Source organism: Patagioenas fasciata, chromosome 9 (assembly GCF_037038585.1).
Source record: "Patagioenas fasciata isolate bPatFas1 chromosome 9, bPatFas1.hap1, whole genome shotgun sequence".
Taxonomy (NCBI): domain Eukaryota; kingdom Metazoa; phylum Chordata; class Aves; order Columbiformes; family Columbidae; genus Patagioenas; species Patagioenas fasciata.
The window spans coordinates 5,141,134-5,167,674 of record NC_092528.1 but is presented as its reverse complement, the minus strand read 5'-3'; the positions used below and the strand labels follow the sequence as shown (position 1 = coordinate 5,167,674).

Sequence of the window (26,541 nt, the reverse complement as noted above, 5' to 3'; positions counted from 1 at the left end):
TGCTCCAGCTGAGCAAACCCAGGGATTCCAGCCGCTCCTCACACGGCTTCACTCCAAACCTTCAATGACTTTGTGGCCTCCTCTGGACGCTCCCCAGTAGGTTAATATCTTTTTTCTCCTGTGTCCCCAGCCCTGCACACAGTGAATGCTGCAGGTGAGGCCGCCCCAGGCAGAGCAGAGCAGGACGATCCCCCCCGCCCGGCTGGCCGTGCTGTGCTGGGTGCACCAGGACACGGCGCCCTCTTGGCTCCAGGGACACTGGTGGCTGCTCTCCAGCGTCTTGTCCCCAGGCTTGTACAGCCAGGGTTGCAGTGTCCCAGGTCTCCAGTTTGCCCAGATCCCTCTGCAGGGCCTCTCTGCCTTCCTATTAACAGCTCCACCTGATCTTGTGTCAGCAAACTTACTAAGCAATCCCTCATGGTCTGTGTTCATTTATAAAGACATGGAAGAGTGCTGGCCCTAAGATGGGTCCCTGTGGAATCTGCAAGGGACTGGTCCCCAGCCCAACGTGACCCCATTTTCTGCACCCCTTTGAGCCCGGCCCGTCAGCCAGTTGCTCACCCACTGCACTGCGTGTTTATCCAGCTGTGCTGGACACCTCGTCCAGAGGATACCATGAGAGACAGTATCAAAGCGTTACTGAAATCCAAAAGGATCACACTGACAGGCTTCCCTTGGTTATTTAGGTGTGTGACCTTGTCATAGAACAAAATTGAGTTTGTTAGGAAACCTCATGAACCCATGCTGGCTGGGACCAATGACTCTGTTGTCATTTGGATGTTTTTCAGTAACTCCCAGAATCTCCTCCCTGATTATTTTGCCTGGAGCAGCAGTGATGCTGACAGGCCTGGAGCTGCCGGGGTCATCCCTCTTACCCTTCTTTGTAGATTGGGACAACATTTGCCAGCCTCCAGTCATTGGGACCTCTCCAGATTCCCAGCAGTGCTGACAAAGCACAGAGAGGTCCCAGTAGGACACCAGCCGGCTCTTCAAGCACCCCTGATGAAGCATCGGCCCCCACCGCCCTGCAGGGCTCATGCTGGAGCAGCAAATACACAAATTCTGGCTTGACTGGGAGTGCATTGTTCTCGCAGCCGTGGTTGTCTAACCCAGGGTATGGGGGCCCTCAAGCTCATCTTTGGTGTTGAAGACCGAGGTGAAGAAAGCATTAAATGCCTCAGCTTTGTCTCTGTAACCATGGTCATCGAGTAATGGGCCAATGTTATTTCTGGTTTGCCTTTTGCCATCAATGTATTTTTAAAAAGCCTTTTTTATTGTCCCTCACAGTCCTGGCAGCTTCAATTCTAACTGAGCTTTGGCCGCACGAGTTTCCTCCCTCCCGCGGTGAGCAGCGTCGCCACAGCCCTCCCGCGCGGCCTGACCTCGCTTCCACCGACCGGCTGGCTCACGTCGAGAGCAAGAGCCCTGCTTAACCAAGCTGGCTTTAGGCTTGCCTGCCAGGTGTTCGCCTTTCTGGAACTGCCTGGTCCTGTGCTTCAGTAGGGAAGACACGGGAAAGGGCCTTTCCTCAGGGCCACGGCAGCCGCTGCCACGAGCACACGCGTGTTCCAGAGCGAAACACGGAGCTGCAGGCTGAGCTGGCGCCAGCTCGAGGATCCTCCGCTCCTCCACTGCCAAGAACCCCGGAGGCCGGAGTTAACAGCGCTGTCCTGCGCGGAGCTGGCGGGAGGATAAACAGCGCAGGCGCTCACACAGGATGGGTCAGCCCTGGACTGACACCGTCGGGTGTGTCCTTCCACCGGGCTCTCTGATCGTGTGGCTAAATGTGAGCGGCATTACAGGCTGAAGCGGAGTTCCTGTCACAGGAGATGGGGAGGAGCCCTCACTGAAACCTGCAGGGGAAAAAACACCAGCCCGGCCTCTGCGCGCTGTTTGTCCCTTCCTTCCGCAGCACCTGCAGCGCCTCCCTCTGATCTCTAGCGCGGCTGAATTATGGAGGCAATTGAGACAAGCCTAGCTGATGTTAAGAGAACAAGCTATGCGGTCAGCTAGCGAAGGACAAATAATTAAAATACAAGGCTCCTGCACCCCAGGCAGAACACGCCGCGCTCACAGAAGCACACGTTGCTCCTCGGGCCATTGCCCGGTCTGGCGTTCGGAACACGGGTGCCAGAGCTGGCGCGCAGTCCTTCCACCAACACCACGGCCCTGTGGGGCCCAGCGCCTCCGCCCAGCCGGCACCACAGGGAACGTGCTTCCGCTCGCACGGCGTTGCACTGATCCGTGTGGAACTCCCAGCGGTGTTGTCAGCCCCGTCCCCGTCTCCTGCCCCGGAGCTGCCCCCAGCTCCACTCACAGGCTCCACCAGTGGCTCTGCCACCTCCTCCCCGGCGTTCTGACCCGGTGCTGTCTCTGCTGGGCATGGAGCTGAAAGCCACAGCCTTGGAAAACTGCTGAGTATCCCGAACACATTAAAGTGTTCCGAGCCCCGCGACAGGAGGGGAGCGCAGGGCACAGCTGGGGCTGAGTGCCGGGACCCCGGGTGCTGCTCCCGCTCAGCTGGGACCTGTGGAGAGCCCAGGGAGAGCCCTCCTCAAAGAGCCCAGTCCTGGAGAGGAGCCGCCACGTATCCAGGAAAACATGGGACACAAAGACCCATTAAGCAACCTCTCAGCTCTGAGGAAAAGCGATGCTTCCGTGCAGACACCATCCACCTTCTGCGGATGGGACAGTGGGCTCAGGAATAAGAGGCTGAGATAGTTTTATACCAAGACGCTGTTTACTTTCAACAGTCACATGCAGCTGTGTTATAACATGATGTAGTCAATCTACATGTGTGTGCCTACAACAATTAAAAAAAAAATGACATCACTAATAAATTAAGTACATGTAACTTGGCCGGGACACCGGTCATTGTGACAGTGGTAGTGAAGGCTGGATCTGCAGTCACTCATCATCTTCTCCATGGCGCAAACGCCAAGCGAGCGGTCTGGACGATCTCCCTGGACGTCCCTCCGTCCTCATCCTGCGCGTGCTCTGGACCAGCGCCCGAACCGGCCCGGGGATGCACACGCTGGTCTCAGCACCTCCCGCGTTCCCGGCATCTCCACACTGCCCGTCCTCACTGCATGCAGCACTTGCCTTTGTCGTTCGCTACACCACTCCATTGTTCCCTCTCCTAGGACACAAACACTTTCCTATCTAATACGAAAGCAGAGTCCCTAGAGCCCATCCGAGCCACGTCCACTAGCCTGTGCGGTGCTCAGCTTACGGCAGTCCTTCCGCAGAGACAGCCCAAGGTGCCAGCTTGAGAAAAACAACGAACTGCAGTGATTTGGATTTAATACAGAGGTTTAATAGAGTCCACAGACAGTAATGCTCCATCTGGAATCCAGTGACTTTTACACCTTCATGAGAAACAGAAGATGGATCCCACCCCAAATTTAAAGAATAGGGATTTTCAGAAGTCTTTGCGTGATACAAGCACAAGGAACAGTGACTTTCAGAGAAGTTTGTGCTCCTGTATTGCCTAAATGCCTTGAGAACATCATCCACGTAGGGGTGGAGAACGCGTTTGCCATCCCATGCCTTAAGTAACACCTACTACAGGATACAGAAACTCTGGAGCTGTGATACGAGAATAGCGACCGACCCTCTCGCACGTGCTGTAGCTGAGTTCTGAGGGAAAACCACACACCCTACCTGTACCAACCCACGTACACCGAAACCTCCACAGCTTAGCAGAGCGTCCCACGGCAGTTCTGAAGAGCGGTTGTTCTAGGAGAGCTGCAGTTTCAGTTCAAAATGAATGGTGGTTAAGCCAGTACGTCTGTGGGTCCCGCTGGTCGAGGCCGATGGCGCCAGCAGGACGTTAACGGCAGCGGCACAGTGGCCGTGCTGAGCACAGGGGGAGAGCGGCTGGGCGGCAGCGAGCCCTGGCACGGCAGCTGGGAGCCCGTCACAACAGACAGCTGCTATTTTTCTCCCGTATATGCTGACCATCCAGTAAAATGTAAAACCGAGGTGGCGTTTGCCTTCAGGGCAAGCAAAAGGGTGTTACTGTACAGGTACAACTGGAACATAAACCTTCCGCGATGTGTGCACACCGGAGCTCTGCGGTTGTTAGGTTCTCTCTAAGTAGGTTCAGCTGGAACAGACCTGACCCTCTTCCGTAGCGCTGCGAATGGATGTGATCCCCGGCTGCAACTCCCTCGCTCCCATCTCCATCCCAGGTGGAAAGGAGCTTCCTGGTTCTTTGCTTTATCAACTCCAGAGACTCCTGGTTCCACCTGCCTCTTCCGCGGATGTCGACAGAGACCCAGCTCTGCCGTTTCAGTCGCTGTGGCTGTCCTTGTCATCCTTTGGCAGCTGCAGGCTGGACCTGGCTGGAGAGCTGGTGGCTCTTTTGATCACCTCCATCCACCTGGCAACAACAGACGGAGAAACACGTGACCCCTCACCCACAGACGCAGCGTCTTGTCCTTCGGTTATGAGCTGCACTCCCCCCACCAAACCTCCCGACACAGCCGTCTTCTACCTTTCTTTTAGGAACCTAATTCTCCAAATGAGCAGCTTGAGATGTGGTACCTACACCGCGGGACACGGCTGCCTGTCCGAGTAACAGCTGCACTGTTCTGTACGTGTACAGAAAGCGTTCACCAAGGAGGACAGGCTGACAAAAATTTTCCTTAGTGCATGGATTGCTTTTCTTACAATAAATTATGTAATAAACTTGATCATATGGAAGAAAGCAAAGGAAGAAGGAAAAAAGCAAGACAAACATCCATTGAGGATTAGACACCTTTTTCCTTGAGGTCACCCAGGGGATCAAAGAGCACAACTACTCCCCAGTAGCTGGTACGTGCGCTGCTCCCAGGTCTGCAGTCACCGCCGAGGACACGGGGAGCACGGGCACCTCAATAAAACCGCACTCCAAAACAAGCAACACTACCCTGCACAGCAGAGCACAGCGCGGGGGCTTTAGGATGTGATCCATTTTAAACATGATTCACCTTGGACCACGTGTTGAAGCCCCTGGCAGCGCTGCTAAACATAACTATAGGGAAAGCAGAAAAGTGAGAAACAGCACTGCACTTGTTGCTCTCAGCCTTGTGTTACAGCTCCTGTTCCCGGAGATCGAGAGGGGAACACAAAACCAAACCGTATTCTCACCAGAATTCTAACTTAGAAACGTGAGTCCCAGGACCTGGTGGGGCTGAGTGTCTCCCAGCCCCACGGCGCTGCCCCCAGCTCCGGGAACACCCCCGGCTCCCGGAACCTCCAGCTCGCGGTGCAGCCACCGGCTCTGCCCCAGCAGGATGGTTCTGGAGAGGACGGATCTCCAGACACGGCCATTAGGAAGAGGAAGGAACGTCGCTGCTGAGAATGTGCTGCAAGGTCACTCAGACTAGGAGGTAGTCCAAAGGGAAGGCTCTGGGTGATCAACCAGTGAGTTAACAGCGTGTTATATACCAAGACACACAGAGAAAACAGAAGATTACCTCTCAAAGGTGTATTTGCTCTCAGCCCTGAAGAAATACACATGGGACTTGAACTGCAGCTTGAAGACGTAATCCTTCTGGATGCCGTCGGCCTCGGCAGGGGAGCTGACCGCGTAGCCCAGCAGCGGGAGACTGGCCAGGGGAAAATCGTCCTGGAAGAGCCGCAGAGCCCAGCGCTGAGCGAGGCCGCCCGGCCCCAGCGCGCACCCAACACGCGCTCGCTCCTTTGTACCGCACAGCTCAGGGCTGGGTGGGTTTGTTTAGGAGAGAATGGGAGGAGGAGCAGCCTTTATGTTTTGTGAAGCCTCCAATAGCTGACAACAAAACCTTTCCCCAGCTCCTTTCAGTGTTTTTATAGCTATTTGCTTCGGTTCCCTTGCCTGTCACTGCCTCCTCGGGCTCCCCTCTTCCCCCTCCACATCCTCTCTCTGTAATTCCAAGCACAGATCCAACACGAAAGTTAAAATACCCCTCCCAAAAGAAACATGCACTCAAGGCAAGAAGCCTGAAGAAATAAACACAGTTTATTGGGTTAAAAAGATTAAAAGTCACGGGTTGCACTGCAGCAGAGTTCATTACCCAGCAGGCACCGAATGCACCATGGGCAGAAAAATCCCTGTTGCCTGTGCCCAGCAGGGAGAGAACTGAGCAGAGATGGAGCAGAGATAAGCAGGGACTGAGCAGAGATGGGCAGGGACTGAGTGGGGACTGAGCAGAGATTGAGCAGAGACAAGCAGGGACTGAGTGGGGACTGAGCAGAGATTGAGCAGGGACAAGCAGGGACTGAGCAGAGATGAGCAGGGACCGAGCGGGGACGGAGCACAGACTGCGCGGGGACCGAGCAGAGGCTGCCGATTGCCTCCCCTCCAGCAGTCACTGACCGAGGAGACATTTTCCCCCTCACCACAAGGTCAGCATCATTAACAGAACTGAAAACACTGATTAAATTCTGCAAGAAGGCCCCACAGCCTTAGAGAGACCAGCTTCAAATGACCTCCTGCCCCACTCTCCTCCACGCAACACCGAGCCGCAGAAACCCAGGGCTCCAGGCACCCTGACCCCCAGCTCATTCGCCCACCTGGTGTGTTTTGTAGAAGAACAAGCAGAAGTTGGTGAAGACGACCCACAGTTTCTGCCAGCCGTTGCTGTTCTTGAACTTCCTCAGCAGGTATCCGGAGAGCTGGTTCTAGCACAGAATCAAAAGAAGACTCCCGTGAGACCCCCGGTCGCTGCTGCAGACTAAACCTGCCCTGGCTCCCCTGTTGCAAAAGACCTTCCAGATATTTCATGTGGTGACTGAGTGACCTTGGATCTTCAGTTCACTAACTCAGAACTATCTTCTTATGAACAAATCAGTGATTTCTCTCCACTAAGGGCAGGTTTCCTTCACGGTTCAGCGCTGGCTGCAGGGCAGGGCAGCGTCAGGCAGCGCACAGGAGGGTGCTGCACCGACCCATCCCTGCAGCAACCGCTCTCCTCTCGCAGCCCCTGGTCAGGGGCACAGTGACAGCCCCCAGGGCATCCAACCCTTTAGTCACATTTTTTTACATGCAGAAAACCCAGGTAGAACACACTGTGCGAGATGGAAAATAAAGTAGAAGAGGAAACCAAGGGTGCCAGCGTTGTGCCAAGCTCCACATAGCAGCTACGCTAAGCCAAGCCCGGTGCGGCAAGCAGGCTGCGGGGGAGCTGAACATCGCTGCCTCGGGGCCAGAGTCGCTGAGAGCTTGTGCAGCGGGATAACGACACCTACGGCACGGAGCGACAGTAAACGAGTTTTGTAATGAGAGGAAAAAGCAGGATACACAGCAGAATTACAGAGAGAACCATTTGGGGAAGCAGAAATAGGCGGGTATCCTGTCTCAACGCATCTCTGTGCCAGCGCATGTGGGGCAGTGGCGCAGTGAGCAGCACTGTGCTATCACAAAATCCCAGAGTGTCAGGGGCTGGAAGGAACCTGGAAAGCTCATCCAGTGCAATCCCCCCATGGAGCAGGAACACCCAGCTGAGGTTCCACAGGAAGGTGTCCAGGCGGGTTTGAATGTCTGCACAGAAGGAGACTCCACAACCCCCCTGGGCAGCCTGGGCCAGGCTCTGACACCCTCACCATGAACAAGTTTCTTCTCAAATTTAAGTGGAACCTCCTGTGTTCCAGTTTGCACCCATTGCCCCTTGTCCTGTCACTGGTTGTCACCCAGAAGAGCCTGGCTCCATCCTCCTGACACTGCCCCTTTCCATATTGATCCCCAGGAATGAGTCCCCCCCCAGTCTCCTCTTCTCCAGCTCCAGAGCCCCAGCTCCCTCAGCCTTTCCTCACACGGGAGATGCTCCACTCCCTTCAGCATCTTGGTGGCTGCGCTGGACTCTCTCCAGCAGTTCCCTGTCCTTCTGGAGCTGAGGGGCCACAACTGGACACAATATTCCAGGTGTGGTCTCCCCAGGGCAGAGCAGAGGGGCAGGAGAACCTCTCTGACCTACTGACCACCCCCTTCTAACCCACCCCAGGTACCATTGGCCTTCCTGGCCACAAGGGCCCAGTGCTGGCTCATGCTCACCCTGCTGTCCCCAGGACCCCCAGGTCCCTTTCCCCTACACTGCTCTCTAATAGGTCATTCCCCAACTTACACTGGAACCTGGGGTTGCTCCTGCCCAGATGTCAGACTCTACACTTTCCTGGGCATCCCATGGCTCCTCCCCACCAGCACAACTCAAGAGGCATTTTTACCTGGATCATGCACAGGTAATCAGACAGGGACAGGCTCTGGTTCCGGTACCAACAAACATGGGTGATTGTGTTGGGCCGTTGGGCCTGGCCCAGCAAATAGCGAGGAGGAAGCTCTGGAGAAACAGCAAGAGAGCAGAAAACTGAGCAGAGAAAAGGGGGAGAGAAAGAGAACAATGGAATATTAGGATAAGAGAAGTCATGCAAGAAAGGCGTCTGTTAAAGGAAAATGGATTGTGAAAAAAAAATACGGTATTAGAACATGGAACAGACCAAAGTGAGAGAGAGCTGCAAGAACTCAGATGTTCAGTCCCAGACCGTGGCGCAGGGTGGCCTCATTATCCGCGTACAGAAGATGGTGCCTTTCACACGGTTACCAGCAGGGAAAGGGAGACTTATCCCCTCTGACATAAACCACTTTCTTTGCCAGCTAAAGTGCCCAACATCTGGACTCTAAGCCAGGGTGTCATCTGTAGGGCGCCCTTTACTGAGATGATCGATATGGGCTTTACATCAGGGAAGCCCAGGAGCTTCAGTGCCCAACTTTTAACTCCCTCCATTAAACAAAAAGCGCCTTAAGAGCAAGGGAGGGAAGGCAGGGGGTACAAACACAGAGGTGCAGCACTCTACCCCATTGCTGTTTGTCTAGTTAGTGACCTCATTGTTTTCCTCTCAGTATTTACGGTCCTCCCCACTCCTGAAGTCTTCGAAGCATCCCAGCCTCCAAGGTGTCCTACCCAACTGACCTTGCCAAGCTGCCGCTTGAAGTCAAACCATAGTGCTGCTGCAAGCAGCGCTGTGTGCAAGGAGCGCTCAACAGACAGCTGTCTCGAAATCTGCAGGATTCAGTACCCAATGTGCCACCAGGGCTGCATCAAGCCATGCCGAGCGGTGAGATCCAAGGTAGGAGCAGCTCAGGGGACACCTAATAAGCCCCTCAGTGCCCCAGAACGGCACTTCCTAATGTCTGCTGCTTGCCCTGCCAGCGAGGGAAGGGCACAGAAGAGTCATGTTCCTGCTGAGCTTAACATGCTCTTGGTAATTCTAGGTGCAGTAGAGTAGCTAGCCAGACTGCAGCACTGCAGAGTTATTCTCTGAAGGAAAACATCACGCATATGTAATTTATTCTCCAGTGAGGCTGCTGAAACCCAGAGGAATCCCAGAATGTGAGGGGCTGGAAGGGCCCTGGAAAGCTCATCCAGTGCAATCCCCCCATGGAGCAGGAACACCCAGCTGAGGTTCCACAGGAAGGTGTCCAGGCGGGTTTGAATGTCTGCAGAGAAGGAGACTCCACAGCCTCCCTGGGCAGCCTGGGCCAGGCTCTGACACCCTCACCACGAACAAGTTTCTTCTCATATTCAAGTGGAACCTCCTGTGTTCCAGTTCGCACCCATTGCCCCTTGTCCTGTCACTGGTTGTCACCCAGAAGAGCCTGGCTCCATCCTCCTGACACTGCCCCTTTCCACATTGATCCCCATGAATGAGTCCCCCCTCAGTGTCCTCCAAGCTAAAGAGACCCAGGAATAACTCAGTCTGAGGATATCACGGGCTTCCTTTAAAGTCTCCCTCCTCCAGCGCCTCTGCCCAAGCCAAGCCCTGCTGCCAGGACGTGTACGCGGACACACAGACATGCACAGGCAGACATGCAGCGGCCCGTGCTCTCCCAGGGGAGATGGAGGCCGAGGGGCGGCCGAGCGAGCCGGGAGGGACAGAGCGAGAGGCGAGAGCTGCGCCCGGTACCTCGACAGCCACACTGTGGTCAGTCATGGAGACGCTGGTGTTGCGGTACCAGCACACGTGCATGGTGGTGTTGGCACGGTGGTGGCTCTGCCTGTCCAGGGAGCTACGAGAAGAGTGTATGTCATCTTCGGACTCCTGTTCTAGAGAGACCTCATCAGAGGATCCTGGGGGAGGAGAATTCGGCAGCGGTTTAAGAAAAGCGTGCAACGCAAAGAGCAAGAGAAGCAGGGATTCCTGAGAAAAACTGTCGTCTCTTGCAATGGTCCCGTTTTAAAACACGTCAACTTGGATTTGTTACACAGCTCCCAAAGGCCGCTGGGAGCAGACTGCTGTGCCTGTCAGCGCTCTGCTCTGCTCGGGGCAGCTGGCCCAGTACCGTGTCAAACAAACCAAAATCCCCACACTTCAGCTTCAGTCGATTCTTGGTGAGGAACAGGAAGAAGTGCTCCAAGGAGGGATACTGCACGTTTCACACATCCATAACACCACCGAAGACAGGCACGAGAATGCTGGGCTATAAAAGAACTTGCAGATCTCCAAAGACACCAAATTTCTGGACAAGAAAATACACTGCATGGTGAAATTGAGAAAAATCTATGTAGGAAATGAATAAGGACTTCATAAGAGTAACAGTTCTGCAACTGGAACATCTCTGCTGCATCTAAAGCAACTGGGAACACCAGTCTAGGAAAACAAACCAAAAGCACAATAACTTTCCATTACCATATGAATTATAAAAATACTCCATTTATGTCGGTAAATTCACACAAGGAAAAATGAAAAGGACAGGAGAACCGATGCTCTTCAGGAAGGCAGGGAACATCACTTACTGTTGGAGCGGTTGCACACCGAGTTTTCCAGCAGCATGTCAGATTTCTCAGTAGATTTCTTGGCCATTTCAATTGCCACATTGAGGTCCTCCATCCACTTGCCCATCTCCAGGCGGGTACTGCAAGACAAGCGGTGCAAACAGAGACTAAAATGACCCCTAAAAACTTGGAATTGACAGCAAAGAGAAGGGCACGTGGCATCGCCCTCGGGAGCTGTCGGGCTCAGCAGAGGAATTACGCGGTCTAGGCCATCGCTGTTCTTCATCCAGAAAGCTTCACAGCTGATGGGGAATTCAAACATCAAATCACATTTTCCCTCATAAAAGCATTTTGGAGATGGGTGGTGTGACCGTACTGGAAACGATTTTTTCAAAGGTGAAAGGCCACCTGAAAGACAGCGCATCCGGAAAGGGGATCTGGGATTCGCCTCTGTGCTGGTTTGACAGAAAATGAGTTAATTTGCTTTGTGCAGTTAGAAACCTTTCTTTTCATAGCTAGCACGGTCATTATTCGGACTTAGTGTGAGAACAAGAGATAATACCCCAGCACAGAATTAATGTTTGTAATTGCTCTGGTCTGAGAGCCGAGGCCACTCTGAGCTCTGCCCGCAGGTGTGAGGAAGGGGATGGATGGACAGAGCTGGACTGACACACAGACTGATCAGTACGAGTATTCCAGCCCATTAGCCTCATGCCAATTATTTACGGAGGTGGGGGGATCTCCCTCTCTCCCTCTCTCTCTCGGGTGTTCTCGCTCTTGCTCGGGTTCCTGGGCACTTTCTCTTGTGCGTGTTGTTTTTTCTCTTCGCTCTTTCTCTTGTTGCCGGAGCCGGGGGAGTTTTGGTGCAGGACGTTTAGTTCGGCTTTCTGCCATTTTCCAGAGGCCTCTGAGCCCTTCTGCCTTTTTCCTTTTTTCCTCTCTTTGGGATCAGGACCAGGCGCTGCTTCCTGGGACTGGCTGCTCGCGGATGAAGTTCATGGGGGGTTGCCTTGAGCACCTTTTATTTCTATTTTATATACATATTTACTAGCACTGTATTAGTATTTTGTAATTTTATTAAACTGTGTTTATCTCAATCCAAGTTTCTCCCTTCCCACAAAAAAACCAACCACAAACAAACAAAACAAGCAAAAACCCAACCCAACCCCAACCCAACCAACCATACAAAGCCCCCACAAAACCGACCAACCAAACCCCCACAACAACAAACGCCCAACTCGCTGCACAGGGACACGTTACACAGAAAAGAAATCAGTTTTCTCTCCAAGCTGGCCTTTAATTTTTCTCCTCCCATGAGATCCACGCAGGAACTCTCCCCTTCTGACACACATTTGCATGTTCTGGATTTTAATGCTTTTACATCTCAAAGATCTGGATGCTTACATTTTGTTTTGTCTCCTGCTTCACAGCGGTGACATTGGCAGCTCAGAAAACAATACAATGGCCACACTATTGCTGCTGCTGTGTGCTTAACAACACAGGCCTCAGCGAGATATACTGCTGCTTCCCAAAATACAGCCCTGATAAGGGAGCTGCGAAGTGTCTAGTGTTTGTTTTGAGGTTTTCCAGAGGGCCCATGAAACACTGGCTCTGCAACCACACAATCCAACAGGAACTCTTTGGGGAGAACCTGTTACACCTACCAGCAATTGAGGAAAACTAATATTACCTTGCTGCCACCACGATGGTTTTTTGTGCTGAATAGATGGTGAAGCAGTGTGGGACAGCCCATTCGTTCTCACTCTCCTCCACCTGCGGAAAGAGGTTTTTCTCATCACTACAGCGACTGAAAACCACTAAATCTGTGCTCCTCGGCCAGCTGGGAATTTGAGTCACGATACGATTACAACATGGTGGCAGTTAAGTGCAAAACAGCTACTCTTTTAGGAGTACCACCTACTTCAAGTCTATGCTTGCTCTATACAATAATCTATATTGTGCGTTTCTATCGCCGCACGTCTAGCAGCACAGCACCACAGCCAGCAGGGCAGGAAAAGGAGGGTTCTGAGCAGGATTCAGCTGGTTACTTACCGGTGGGTCAAGTACTATCAGCTGCAAACCAAAGACAGAAAGAACAGTCCTGTTAGAACAGGGGTGGGGAGGCAGCAGGACTGATCCTCTGCGGGGAAAGAACGCCGCCACCAACCCCAGTTTCCAGAGCAGCCTCGCACAGCAGCAGGGCAAGGAACGGAGCAAAGGGCGAGCTCTGGCTGGTTTGCTAATGCCACGGAAGGAATGAGCTTATCACTCGAGTCTGTGTGTGACAGGTGAAGGTCCGGGTGCGTGGGCAGCAGCACCGCAGGCTGTCACTGTCCCAGAGTGGCCCCGCGGTCCTTGTGCCCTGAAGGAATTGCCTCAACCTGCCTTCAGGCAAAGCCATTTCCTTTACGCTGGGATGCAACTGGGAAGCACTTACCAACATGCCGTGCAGAGGAAGATGTCCATGAATTTTGAATTGATTCGTCCCTGTAACCCCTTTGCTTGTGTACAGCAACATATCTGAGAACTGCGGAAGGCAGGCAGGAAGAATACAATCAACATCCCCAAGATAGCAGGTAGACCCAAGTGTTTTCTGACATGGTTTCTAAAATCTGTTGTTTAAAGGCCACTGTAGATGCAGGGGAAAAAATGCCATTTCTCAGCCAAATTGACCTATTTTCCTTAAAACCACTCTTTCACTTACTTAAAAAAGAGGCAAATATTTTTTAATATCCTGTTAAAACTACATGTCATTAAGGAACAAACTGAAGAGAGTGTATTGTCACAGTCACCCTCTATCTAAAAATCCCTCAGAGTGAGTTTTCACTTATAATTGCTGATTTTCATCACAAGTAGAAAACACACTTCCACAACAACTTCATCTTGAAGACTTTGGGTTTATGAAAAGCAGAAGGAACACCCACCAGGAAGAACATCCGCTGCTGTAAACCCTTCTTAGTGAGCTTGTACAAGCAGCCTTCCCGGATGAACTCCTGCAGCAGAAAACAAAGTCAGGCAAAGCTTGGTCTTTTCCAATCACAGAGAATTTTAATGGTTCCTTTTTTTCATCCCAGAGTATACAGATGTTGATTGGTGCCCAGCAATGATTGCTACAGATTTGTTGAACCGCAGATGACAACTTTCCTCCTGTTTTGTCACCTGAATCAGCTCCTTGCTGCAGCCAGCATTTAAATCAGTGAAGGAAGAGAAGGAAAAGGAGCAGAGCTCCTGTTGGACACCAGCAGTTCACCTATTGCACTTACATCCCACCGCAGTGATGCCATAGCATCCCACGAGCATATGCGATGCTCCTGCACTTATGCTCAGTATATCTATCGAAAACAAAGAAACAAAAAACCAAGCAGGAACTAAACAACCTCCCAGAAAAGCAGTCATCTCTACCAGTTTCGCCCAGTGGCGCAGCTCTCGCCGTTGCTCTGTTCCCCGTGCAGCCCCAGTCCACAGACAGAGGTTGCACCGGAGATGTGAGCAGAGCTGGCCGTGGATTTCCTCCACGACAAACCGCCTTCCACGTGAACACAGCACCGTGCCCCAGCATACCGCCCTCTGCGGTACTCGAAACATCAGACTGTAGCCAGAGTCTAAGCAGAAGCATTTTTGATCTGTTCTGTAGGACATCACCAAGACATCCATGAAGACAATTCTACAAAGCCTTTACAGTTGTTCCATAAAACACAGAGGCAAATATTATGCATGGCTGAAAGGCACCTCCTTGGCAATCAAAACAAGAAATGCTCTAAAAGCAAAGGTACTCACCCTGCCGGGTGCCGTGAGGTTGTCTATCCCGATGAGGTCGTGCTGCAGCTCGCTCAGCTTCTGGAAGTTCTCCAGGCGGATGAGACTGTGCTGCAGCTGAGCCGTCATTTCGGTGACCTCCCTGAGCGCATCTGCGGGGAAACGGCACCGCGGGTGAGGGCACAGAGCGAACCCACCGCTAACGTCCCTGCAGAACCGCAGCGGGGAGGCACAGCCAGAGTGCGGGACACAGCTGGGAGGGACCTACAAACAGCACCCAACGCCAGCTTGGTAAAGGATGTGCTGTAGCTACCCAAGGGCAAAATGGAGACCACCAACCAACTTCATAGCACTGCCTGTGCTCCGGGACATTATTGCTTATCCCAGCTTTTGTGCATGTAAGTATTTTACTACATAGCCAAAAAGTAAATAAAAAAATTAAAGCCAACTATTTCTACCAAAGATTACTTTATAAATGAATGGAATTTACTATGCAAGCTTTTGATGCTACAAAGCAATTACTTTTTTGCCACATACTGTAAATAATGAAGAGTTCCTAAAAGACTTACTTTTTTCCCCACTGAAAAAGAGGAGAAGAAAAGGACTAATTTTCCAGCTTTGGCTGAAGCGTTAAGATCCATCAGGATTACCATGAGAAAAACACTTTCTGGAGTGCCACAAAAAGTATTCAATCAATGCAGAGAACAGTCTACACTTAAGTTATCTTCTGCATTTTCCAAACGAGCTGTAAAGACAATTTCTAGCTATTGCAGAAAGTCTACGAGCCCTACACCAGAGCACAGCGGGACAGTAATGAAACCTGGTACCAAAAACCTTAAACAAAAACAAGGTTAATTTTAGAACGTAAGCAGCCTCCCCTGCCTGGTTTCTGCTGTTCTACTCCACAGAATCACAGGATGTCAGGGGTTGGAAGGGACCTGGAAAGCCCATCCAGTGCAATCCCCCCATGGAGCAGGAACACCCAGCTGAGGTTCCACAGGAAGGTGTCCAGGCGGGTTTGAATGTCTGCACAGAAGGAGACTCCACAGCCTCCCTGGGCAGCCTGTTCTGTCACCCTTAGTGAGAAGAAGTTTCTTCTCAAATTGAAGTGGAACCTCCTGTGTTCCAGTTTGCACCCATTGCCCCTTGTCCTGTCACTGGTTGTCACCCAGAAGAGCCTGGCTCCATCCTCCTGACACTGCCCCTTTCCATATTGATCCCCAGGAATGAGTCCCCCCTCAGTCTCCTCTTCTCCAGCTCCAGAGCCCCAGCTCCCTCAGCCTTTCCTCACACGGGAGATGCTCCACTCCCTTCAGCATCTTGGTGGCTGCGCTGGACTCTCTCCAGCAGTTCCCTGTCCTTCTGGAGCTGAGGGGTCACAAATGGACACAATATTCCAGGTGTGGTCTCCCCAGGGCAGAGCAGAGGGGCAGGAGAACCTCTCTCGACGCACTTGCTGCATCCTGTGGGCTTTTTCCCAGATATTTAAATTACACTGAATGTGTATCTGTAACACTTGTCGTCCCCCAAAAGCTACAGGCAAAATGTGGTCTGTATTGGGGGGAACAGGTTTGCGCCCCGCGTGTATCCATGTGCGCTCACTCACTGCGGCAGTCGGCGAAGTCGCGGTGCTCAGCCGTGTAGTGCTTGCAGAGCCGCCCCAGCACCAGCTTGTAGTGCATCAGCCTCTGGATGGGTTTGAGCAGGAACGTGTTGAGGGGCAGGTAGCAAACCTTCTGCAGCTCAAACTCCTTATAAACCACCTCCAGCTTCTTCAGGCGCTTAGTTGCTTTCTCCAGTTCTGTCAGGACCTCGTCATGTTTCTGCAGGTAATTGGTGAACTCCTGTTGAACCATACAAACGATAATGGTCTTTAATTGATTTCACAGTGAATAAGAAGAAAATCATCCTCTCTGTGGAAAGTCTTGCAGATGGTTACCTTGAGTCACTGGAATGACCTTGACTAAAACAGAATAAGAAACCAGAATGTTTTAGTACAAAAAGAGATAGAACTAAAATAGAATGAGAAATCACAATGTTTTTAGTTTAAGAAAAGATACCTAGGATGTGTTAGCCATACTGCTGGAGCACGTGAAAGATCAAGTAGACCAATCGTAAGATAATTTTGAGCACGTGAACAGCTGGCATAAGCCAATTAAAACAGAAAGTTAAACACGTGTACAGCAGCTGCTAACTATAAAGGTAAGTGTCTTGCCAAAATAAAAGGTCTCTTGGTTCACCGGCACTGAGAGTCTGTGCCCTTAATCCCTCACCTCTCCTCACTCTGCTTTTGTCTCCAACCATGATTATATAAGCCAAAACTGCATATATTGTCATAAATGATGATGAAAAAAATAGCATTAACATTATATGTTTCAATGGCTTCCTTTTTAAAAAGGTATTAAAAATAAAGATATTTGCTTGGTTGTGCTGTGTTCATTCACATTTACCGCAGGCACGGCTCCCTGTGCCTCTGCTGAGAGCGGCGGCACCACCCGCCAGTCCTGGCCCCCCAAGCCAGCGCCTGTGACCGGGGCGGGACAGCCAGGCTCAGGGGGCTTCTCCACCAGGTTTACACGCTCAAGACACCGTCGGGCTGTTCCAGGAGGGACTTCACTCCCAGTAAAGGTGCCGCCAGCTCAGAAGAACCTGCTCTGCAGTTAACAAATATTCCTCTTTTGGAATTAAACCCACTTCTGAAACAGTGTCTCCATAGGGGAGAGTTGTGCACATAGAGGAAAGACGGTGGAGCTAATTAAATAATTTTTCTTCATCTTCTGCTCAATAACCAATAAGCAAACAACCTTTACTCAAGGTAAATGTAGGTGGTTAAATAAGCAACAGTGGTATAAAGCCTTGCTGTGAGTATTCTGTTATGTTTTCTTTTAAATTTGTTTATCAACAACGATTATTTGCAAGTCACTTCAAGTTCAGTGGAAATACTAAACCTTGGCCTCCAATCCTTGACAAAAGGCAAAAATGACTCTATAATCTGAGATTCCATTATTTAACTCCTTTATCTACCTTTAGAGTGCGCATATTCCTGAGCATGACATCTCCAATGCGTTGATAATCTCCTTTCACGTGAGCGTTGGTTTTCCCTTCCCTGAAACACACACGAGCAGGTGAAGACAGACGGTGCAGTACATGGGAGACCAAGAGATTTCAATGTCCTCCCTCCACCTTCCCCTGCACCTCAAGAAATAATCATTAAGAAATGCTACCCAGGTATCTGTATTTTAAGGACTGCTTTAGTAAAATTAAGGGACTAAAACCAAGCTCTTTGAAATAAGTTGTGCTGCAAGAACTGAACTATAATCTTAACTACAAGAAAGTGTGTGTTTCCTAGATTTTCACCTGCAGATTCATTAAGTGGAACTTGTTGAAAAACACACAGGTTATCTTTCTGACCTTGTGTTCTTTCTCTTTTCCAAGGCTGGAGAGACGATGCCAGGCTACATTAACGGTTCGCCTCAATGATCTTAAGGGTCTTTTCCAACCTAAATGATTCTGTGATTACACAAACCTCAGTGCAGTGTGCAACTCATTTGACTACAGGATATTATGTTCAAGGCAGCGCTTGAAAAATAGGCTTTGCAACATGTATTGAGCACGTTTTTAAAACCTGAATTTATTAAAGACTTTTTCCTTGACTCTGTTTATGCAGAAATACCAGTTCTAATATAGATTAAGTATGGTTTTGACACGAGGATGTAGGAAAAGGTCTATTAACACTTACCAGAGCGCTAGCCTTTGCTCAATCTCTTTCAGAAAGCCTCGATGAAACTCATAGATTGGGTCTATGTTAGAGAAGAGTAACGTCATCAGCCCCTCTGGCATAGCGTTCTCCTTGATGACTGCGCTGCGGAACCACTGCCGGGAAAATCATAAACCATGACAAACTTCTCTACTTCAGAAATTAATCCCTAGCGTAACAACTTCTGCTCCTGCAGTGATGGAGGAGGAGGGAGTGTGTGCGCAGGGAAATGGGACGAAGGGGAAATCTTTAGGGAAGACGTAATCTGGGAAAGATGAAAAGATGTGATTTTTTTCCTTGCCAAACATTACAAATATGAGGCTTATTATTGGTTGTGGGCACAAGCACGTTTCTTAATGCAATGATGAGATGGTTGGTAACGGCTCTAAATTACAGACAATTACCGAGCGGCTGCCGCAGCTGATGTTACACCGCTGCTTTCCCTTCAACGCAGACACAACTGCTCGCTCTTAACACTTGAAGCCCTGTGCAAGTTATTCAGTAGCTGGAGGCATCTTGTTGCATGTCACATACTGCACTTTTTTATCGCTTTCGGTTCCCCGCTCTCTGGCAGGGAGGCGAATAGCACAAAAATCCTCCGGGTACCAGGTGTTCCCCCATCTTTTAGGAGAAGTGCTGGGAGGCCTGTAGGAGGAATTGGAATGAGATGGAGCTCGCTGAGCTCGCAGAGAACAGCTCAGCTGGAGATGTACGGCGTTAAAGGACCCAAACTTCCCTTTGATCAAAGGAAAATAAGGGCTTACAGGAACCTAACGGTGACTGTGGTCAAACCTGGAGTAAATCAACAAGAAACTCCTAAGGAAAAAGACTTGGAAACTCAAGCTGCCTTCCAAACAATGACTCCCACGTCTACTTTGGGTGAAAGGAGGGGAAAGGAAAAGAAACGACAAAAAAAGACTGGACTCCTTAAACCCCTATGGATCCTTAATACTCTCTGCAATTGCCAGCTGCTCTCCCAGGCTGAAGGCACAGAGACCAGAGCCTCCCAGAGCGGCAGCAGAGCGGGGAGCACAAACTGTTCTGGCAGCTCAAGGCAAAACATTTTCAGGCTGTTCCTGATCACAGTTCTTAGAGCAAAGGTTTGCCTAAAACATCCAGATAACACGTGATGTAGCTGTTGGAGTTAACACCAGAAGCGTAGGGAAGATATCTGCCTTCCCACGCAAGGACCTATGCACCAGAGAAGGAAACCGCGTCACGGCCCACAGATTATGCTTTATCATAGGACTTCCTTCTTCTGTTACATGGGAGAAATCCCAGGTTTTTCCAAATTAACAATTACAAATCTTTAAGAAAAGGAAAAGCATTAAAACCCCTTACCACTGTAATAACTTCCAAGTCCTTTAAATACGTCCTCTCTGTAGCAAGGATCTCCTTTGCTATGAAGTACGCCTTGTCAGTTGGATAGCGCTGAAAGAACACACAGTAATTGAAAAGCATTCAAATATAAATGTTCTATTGATTACTAAGGACAAGCTCAAACCTTACACACATCTCCCTTTGCTGTGTGCAAATGGAGCAATCGATCACTAACAGGGCATCTCTGTATTCAGTATGGTCTTCTCAAATATTGACTTTATCGCAAAATACGACTTGTATTTCAAGATTTTTTTTAAAAATAACGTCAATTATATGTCAGTTTTATGAACTTCCATTTCAGAATCAAGAAAGCACTTCACAAAAATATGGAAACAGTTATTTCAAGTTTCCTAGGTTTTAAACACATCCCTAATCAAACGGAGCACAGCAGATTTGCAATACAGTCCTTTTCCAAAAGATTGTATTTCCACTTACAGCTTTTACCCAAATCCTTTGAAGATCATATTAATCAGTTAAGAAAACACAAAAATGTAACTACATCAATTGCTGGCTGCATGGCTGCTCCAGGGCTGCTGTTTAACGAAAACAGTGGGCAGAATGGATGTGGAAGCACAAAGGAATGAAATGGTCAAGAGAGATATTCTGCAGCTGCAATGAACCAAAATCAGAGACAGCCTGAGAGCATACATTATTAAAGAAATCACGTAAGTACTATTAAGGAACTAACCACTTTAAAGCTAAGATGCTGCTTTGTCTGCCTAGTTCACTATGCCATGCCACGGTTTTGCGCCAAATCCCTGCCTGGTGAAAAGAAATTACAGCAAACCTGTTTGATTTACGTCAAAACTTGGCCTCCATCTGTGCCCCTGCTGAGGGTCACACGGCTTTGAAAATTATTTCTCCCTTGTCCTTGTATGTACCAAGTTAATATGAAATTATCTTCTGGGAGACGCTTTGAGATGCCCTCCGGTGCCATCGGCACAACTTGGGGAGGAGACACGTTCCTGCGTGCTCGGCAACGCACCTACAGAGCCCCTGCAGATGTGCATCTCCAGATAATGAGTTCTGAGAAGCTGTCCAGCCTCCTTTCACGTTGTTCTACACCGGTTACTGTAGTCCCACACACCAACACCCTCTCTAGAGGAACCACAGGACATCCTTGGACATATTTCTGTTCATTCCATAGTCATCCTCCAAACTTCAACGTACCTGTCAGGAGAAGTGCTACCTAATCTTGGCTTCGGGTATTTTGTAGTTTATCTTGGGCTATTTATCTGTCTGCAGCCTCACAAACCCTCAAAATGCTGTTGCACCTCAGTGGGCGCCCTGGTCCCGGAGAGCGAGGTGACGCAGTTCTCGTGTCGCACTGACCAGCTTCCTCCTGCACTCACCTGTCCTGAAACACCCTGGTTACAAACCGATGGGACAACGCACGCTGGCTTGACTGTAACTTCAGCAGCCGCTTCTGTGAGACGAGAATTGCTGCTAACAGGGATGTTGTTGGTGTACAACAGCTTTACACACACCTCTTGGGCTCTGCATAGGACGCTAGAGCACACAACACCCTTCTAGGGAAAAACAACAGCTTTCCAAGGCAAAGCAAAGCTGAGCTGTGGAATCAACCACAGGCTGTGGCGAGAAGAGATTGCAGGGATAACCGTGCTGCGAGCATCACCGCACACATGCGCCCACCGACCTCGTCCGTCCCAGCCCCCCTGAACCTGCCACCACCTCAGACCCACTGCAGCAGCCGCTTACAGAGTTCCCCCCAGTGACTCCCAGTACATTCCTGAGCACGCTGGGAAGGACCCTGCCAGTCCCCAATCACACCTGCTGCTTTCGTCTTCACTTGGGTGCCTTTTCCCCACTCTCAAAAATATTCTTCTGGATTGTTTCTTCCTTAAAACCTTACAGAGCATGAAGGCACAAGAAAAACCACTGTGCCACAGCCTTGCGATGACCTTTTCCACCACCTTTAAGCATTTCTGCAGGTTCCCACTCCATTCTGACTGCATGTTAGCTGGAGGCACACAGCACACTTTTCACTCCCCAGGCATCTTTCTGCCTCCTCACTGCATCACCACTTTCTGTTTGCTCTCTGAAGTTCCTGCCGCTTTCCAAATTGCTCCCCGATGAAATTTATTGCCCTTAATTTCGGGGTTTTTTTTGTCTTACACTGGTCTTAACTGAGTCCCCGTGTGCTGAGTCCTGGCAGCAGCTGCTGGGCAGACCCAGCAGCACTGAAAAGCTCTGCCAAAAGCCTTCGCTACTGTTCAGGCACTGCAAGAGGGAAGGAGACAAATTAATGCCTGACAAAAATAAACAGAAGAGCTTTCTGAGGAAGCAGACTGCTTTCAGAGCCCAAAGAAAGCGTTCCTGCACCCACAGCAGGCATCAAGGCAAATATCCCCACTCGGAAAAACTAGCGTTTCACTGTATTACATACACACGATCCCACCTGGAAACCTTCAGACACTCACTAGATGCAGTAACGCCAGCTCATGCCAAGTGAAGAGCTTTACCCTGAACTTAGGACCACGAGATTCAGAAAGACTTCCCTGTCTGCCTTGTTTGTAGATCACAAGGTCACAAAACTATCAAGTCTGGAAATAAACCAAACAATGATTCCATGCACACAAAAATGAGTAACTTTTCACTTCAAAGACCAGTCTTCAGTAGCGTTAAGAATAACTCTGGACTGGGGGGAACTCACCAAAAGACTCACACCAAAAAAGTCCGCCTTCTACGCTCTTTCAAAGGGGGCTCCTACAACCAACGAACCTCCATTGGAAAGGAACAGGGAGAAATCTGCCAGTAAGGTGACAGGAAACCACGGTGAGTCAAAAAAATCAAATCACAAGAAAACTCACCGTTCTCAAGGTCTGGGTGCAGCAACAGCAGCGTGGAGCAGACAGCACGCGCCCCGAGACTTGAAGAGTTTACATACGAGTGCCCTGATCAACCGGGCACAAACACAGCAGCATCGGTACCCTTAAAATCAGAGCTCCATCAACAGTAATATTGTGAGGTTACGTTTTTCTTGTACAATGAAGCTGTAAAACTTTGTACAATACAAAAGCTCTTGTATAATAAAGCTGTGAAATTCTACTTGGTTAAATGTCACCAATTTAACATTGGTTTCTGCCTGGGTTTGCTTCACTTTCAATACTGTCTTCAAATGGACACTGAAGCCTTGGAAGTCTCAGAAGTTGACCCAACTTAAGACCAATTACAAAGTTCACTTCCAGGATTCTCACTTTTATGGATCAGTTTCTGCCTGAAAGAGAATTCAAGCTGCTGAATTTCAGAATTGGCAGCTGAGGCAGAAAGGATTGGGCTTCAGCATTTAAGACAGACAACTCAGTCACTGCTTGTTATTTCCAGGCCACGCCATGCCTATTACAAGCACAGATAAGAGAAACTATTTAAAAAAACCCCAGCTGTTCAGAACTACCAGTGGAGTGACCTGTCAAAGCTATAAACTCTCTACGCCAGTCCACAAAATTACAGAGACATCAAGCTCAGCCTTCTCTGTTCCAGAGTAACAGGTTTGTACCTGCCATCCTTTGCGACGCCCTGCCCATTACAGACTGTGCTGTGTCCATACACACAAGTCGCAGAAGCTTTTTCAAATCTTCACGGCACCAGCCGGCCTTGCCTATGCCCTGGCCCACAACCCCAAAACGGCCCCGTTTTATGGTCCTTGGTGTCTTGTCTACTCCTGAAAGTCTGAATGAGATAGCGAGGGTGAAAGCTGGGAGAAGGTGGGTGGAAACAACCCACATTATTTCAGTTCCCAGTTATTGGTTAAACATTCCTCTCTCCTGCAAGCATATATTCATACCATGTCCGCCCTACGGGTGAGTCTTACGGTGCACAACCTGGCTCAGTTATTCAGGGTGTCCAGGAGAAGCCAACCTGGAGGGCTGCGCTGCCAAGAGCTGTTCGTGTCCCCTGCGCTGTGGCACTCGGCTCCAGGGCAGGTCTCAGGTCACAGAATCCCAGAATGTCAGAGGCTGGAAGGGACCTGGAAAGCTCATCCAGTGCAATCCCCCCATGGAGCAGGAACACCCAGCTGAGGTTCCACAGGAAGGTGTCCAGGCGGGTTTGAATGTCTGCACAGAAGGAGACTCCACAGCCTCCCTGGGCAGCCTGGGCCAGGCTCTGACACCCTCACCAGGAACAAGTTTCTTCTCATCTTTCAGTGGAACCTCCTGTGTTCCAGTTTGCACCCATTGCCCCTTGTCCTGTCACTGGTTGTCACCCAGAAGAGCCTGGCTCCATCCTCCTGACACTGCCCCTTTCCATATCGATCCCCAGGAATGAGTCCCCCCTCAGTCTCCTCTTCTCCAGCTCCAGAGCCCCAGCTCCCTCAGCCTTTCCTCACACGGGAGATGCTCCACTCCCTTCAGCATCTTGGTGGCTGCGCTGGACTCTCTGCAGCAGTTCCCTGTCCTTCTGGAACTGAGGGGCCACAACTGGACACAATATTCCAGGTGTGGTCTCCTCAGGGCAGAGAAGAGGGGGTCCCTTTGTGTTCAGGAGCAATCACAAGAGAAGTGAGCTTTGGAAGCACCAAATCCAGAGCGGCACCTCTGCTCATGGTGAGATTTCTGTGCGTTCCCTGAGCAGTTGAGAGTTGGGATGAGATCAGCCGAGATGAAACCAAGAGTGAGCAAGCTGGCAACAAGAGGGACCCAAAGACATGGTGAAGACAGCGAACAGCATGGGTCTGTGACCTTCTTGCCTGAGGATCCTGACAGAGGTAAGACAACCAGAACATTGGATGGGGCGAGCAGAAGATCAGACAGGTACACAAGGCAATTTATTCTTTGAGGCCGCACAAAAAACTATAAATTACGGTGTGGACACTGACTCCATAAGGAACTGAGTTTGGGTGATGGAGCCTCCCTTGCACTGTAATGGAAGGTCCTGCATCCTTCTCAAGTACCGAAGAGTCAGCAAACCTGGCTGCTCTCATTCCCATTCTGCAAACAGGCAAGACAAAGCAGCTTGCAGAAAAACGGTCACACGAGGCTGTTGTTAGGTGGACTTCTCTACCTTACCGGGAGCAACGCAGCATTCTGTGAGTGCACTTTGTCAGCTACCGTATACCATGCCCTGCCAAGGCAAAGTCTGTAATTTGTTATCCACATCTGAAAAGTAGACAAAGAATGCGTGTGTCAGTGTATGTAGACACACACAGTCATTTCTCCTGAGTGCAACTAAATGTTTGGAGTCATTGTTGAAGAAAGAGGAGCTGGCTGGACTAGAAGATTTTAAAAGGTCCCTTCCAACCTCAGTGATTCTGTGGTCGCAGGCTGTTATTGCTAGAAGCCATGGTGGAAGCCGGATAACACGGTGCAGCAGGGATACAAAAGAACATCTGAATCTCACCATGACATCTGGCTGTCTCTGTCATTTGAAAACCATGGGGGCACACAAAGCCACTAACCTACCAGAGCACATGATGGCATGTCAATACGAAGCGGGAGGTCAGCTCTGCCACGCAGACCAAAGGAGCCTTGGTGCGCAGAAGGTAGAAGACTCTGGAGAAGGTCCTGGGAGATGCGGGTCAGAATTTGTGGATTACCACCACTTACTTCACCTTTCAGAAAGGCTCTGCAGCATCTCAGTGCACCAGAGGACAGATGAAGCCCTGGGGCAGAGAAGCCTTGCTGAGTGGTGCTGAAGCTCCTGTCTCAAGGACTAAAGGTGAAATCACCTCCAGAACAAAAACATTTTATAAGCAGTATTACCCGAGAAATGAAGGGTGAATCCTGAGCTCTGCAGGTGAGGAAAGGTCATAAAACATGCACCTCCAACTCTGCAGCTTTTTGTGGTGATGTTGGGGAGTTCCCAGTAAAGAAAGGGAAGAGAAAGGAAAGCAGCCTAGGCTAAGGGTCAGGACCTGGACATAAGCACACCTTGAAGACCCAAAGTCTTTGCTGCTTTGAGACTTGTCACACCCAAACTCAGCGGCATTTTCGTGTCCCGTGTTTCAGAAAACAAGCTCAATCCTCCGCCAGGCCAGAGCACTGCCCAGCTCCCACGGACAGAAGAGCCGGCAGCCCCAGCGATCCGGCTCTGCCGAACCACCCGTGACTGACTGGGCATCAGAGGAGTCACCGTGACGGCTGCTGCTGAGAAAGCTGGAGTCCAGGTCAGGTCTTCTACTGCGTGAGAGGACTACTCTAAAGGTCCTGTTGTGATCAGAAAGAATGGCCTGGAGGACCAGCGTGTGGTGGTTCGGACCAACGCAACCATGGTGCGACTGCGTCGGAAGAAAGGGACCTAAGAAGAATGCACCTTCTATATTAACAAATGTTAGCTCTGCACTATATTCTCTATGCTGGTAAATGAAATTATTTTAGAACATAATGACACACAGTACTTTGCACAGACAGCACAGCCCAGTGAGATGACGTGGGTTAAACATGACAGCATTCAGCAAAGACAAGGCCAGGTTCAAGGTCAACACGTGACACAATTTTTCATCACTGAATGGGCCCAAGGCAACTGATTTCCAGAACCAAGAGCCACCCCCCAGCAGCCTTTCAGCGTACCACCCTGGAGAGATCCACCTTCAACAACTCGCCCGCTCTGCAGTGTCTTCCACAGTCTCGGCACAAAGACAATGGGGTCTTTTACATTCTAATAGAACAGTTACAGCCCAAAAGGCACCGAGTGCACTGCCACTGTTTTACTTCACATAGGTATCCACCGTCTCCCCCTCAGCGCTCATCTCGGGAGGCCACATCTCTTAGAATATCTCCTGTTGGCAGGGACCCATCAGGATCATCGAGACCAACTCCCCACTCCTCGCAGGACTGCCCAGCACTGAACCACAGGACTATGAGCACCGGCCAGATGCCCCTGGAATTCTGAGAGACCTGATGCCACGACCACTTCCCTGGGGAGCCTGTTCAGCGATCAACCAGCCCCTTGGTGAAA

The 26,541-nt window shown here is 50.3% G+C and overlaps 1 protein-coding gene across 6 annotated transcripts in view; it reads right to left on the bottom strand.

Annotated features, from left to right (window-relative positions):
* Positions 1 to 2,721: 2,721 nt before the first annotated feature.
* Positions 2,722 to 26,541, bottom strand: part of FARP2 (FERM, ARH/RhoGEF and pleckstrin domain protein 2) — an 80,266-nt gene continuing 56,446 nt past the window's right edge. For 2 of the 6 annotated variants that reach the window (XM_071812334.1, XM_065844099.2), the window contains exons 15-27: positions 19,588 to 19,677; positions 18,229 to 18,362; positions 17,514 to 17,595; positions 16,096 to 16,333; positions 14,511 to 14,641; positions 13,658 to 13,726; positions 13,171 to 13,260; positions 12,424 to 12,506; positions 10,755 to 10,873; positions 9,925 to 10,088; positions 6,541 to 6,648; positions 5,463 to 5,614; positions 2,722 to 4,384 (exon numbers count right to left, since the gene is read on the bottom strand). In XM_071812334.1, coding sequence (XP_071668435.1) covers positions 4,294 to 4,384; positions 5,463 to 5,614; positions 6,541 to 6,648; positions 9,925 to 10,088; positions 10,755 to 10,873; positions 12,424 to 12,506; positions 13,171 to 13,260; positions 13,658 to 13,726; positions 14,511 to 14,641; positions 16,096 to 16,333; positions 17,514 to 17,595; positions 18,229 to 18,362; positions 19,588 to 19,677 — 1,551 coding nt within the window. In that variant the 3' untranslated portion in view covers positions 2,722 to 4,293. Of the gene's footprint in view, positions 4,385 to 5,462; positions 5,615 to 6,540; positions 6,649 to 8,187; positions 8,328 to 9,924; positions 10,089 to 10,754; positions 10,874 to 12,423; positions 12,507 to 13,170; positions 13,261 to 13,657; positions 13,727 to 14,510; positions 14,642 to 16,095; positions 16,334 to 17,513; positions 17,596 to 18,228; positions 18,363 to 19,587; positions 19,678 to 26,541 lie in introns of those variants that run through there. The other 4 variants (XM_071812335.1, XM_071812336.1, XM_071812337.1 and 1 more) reach the window with 4 other exon arrangements.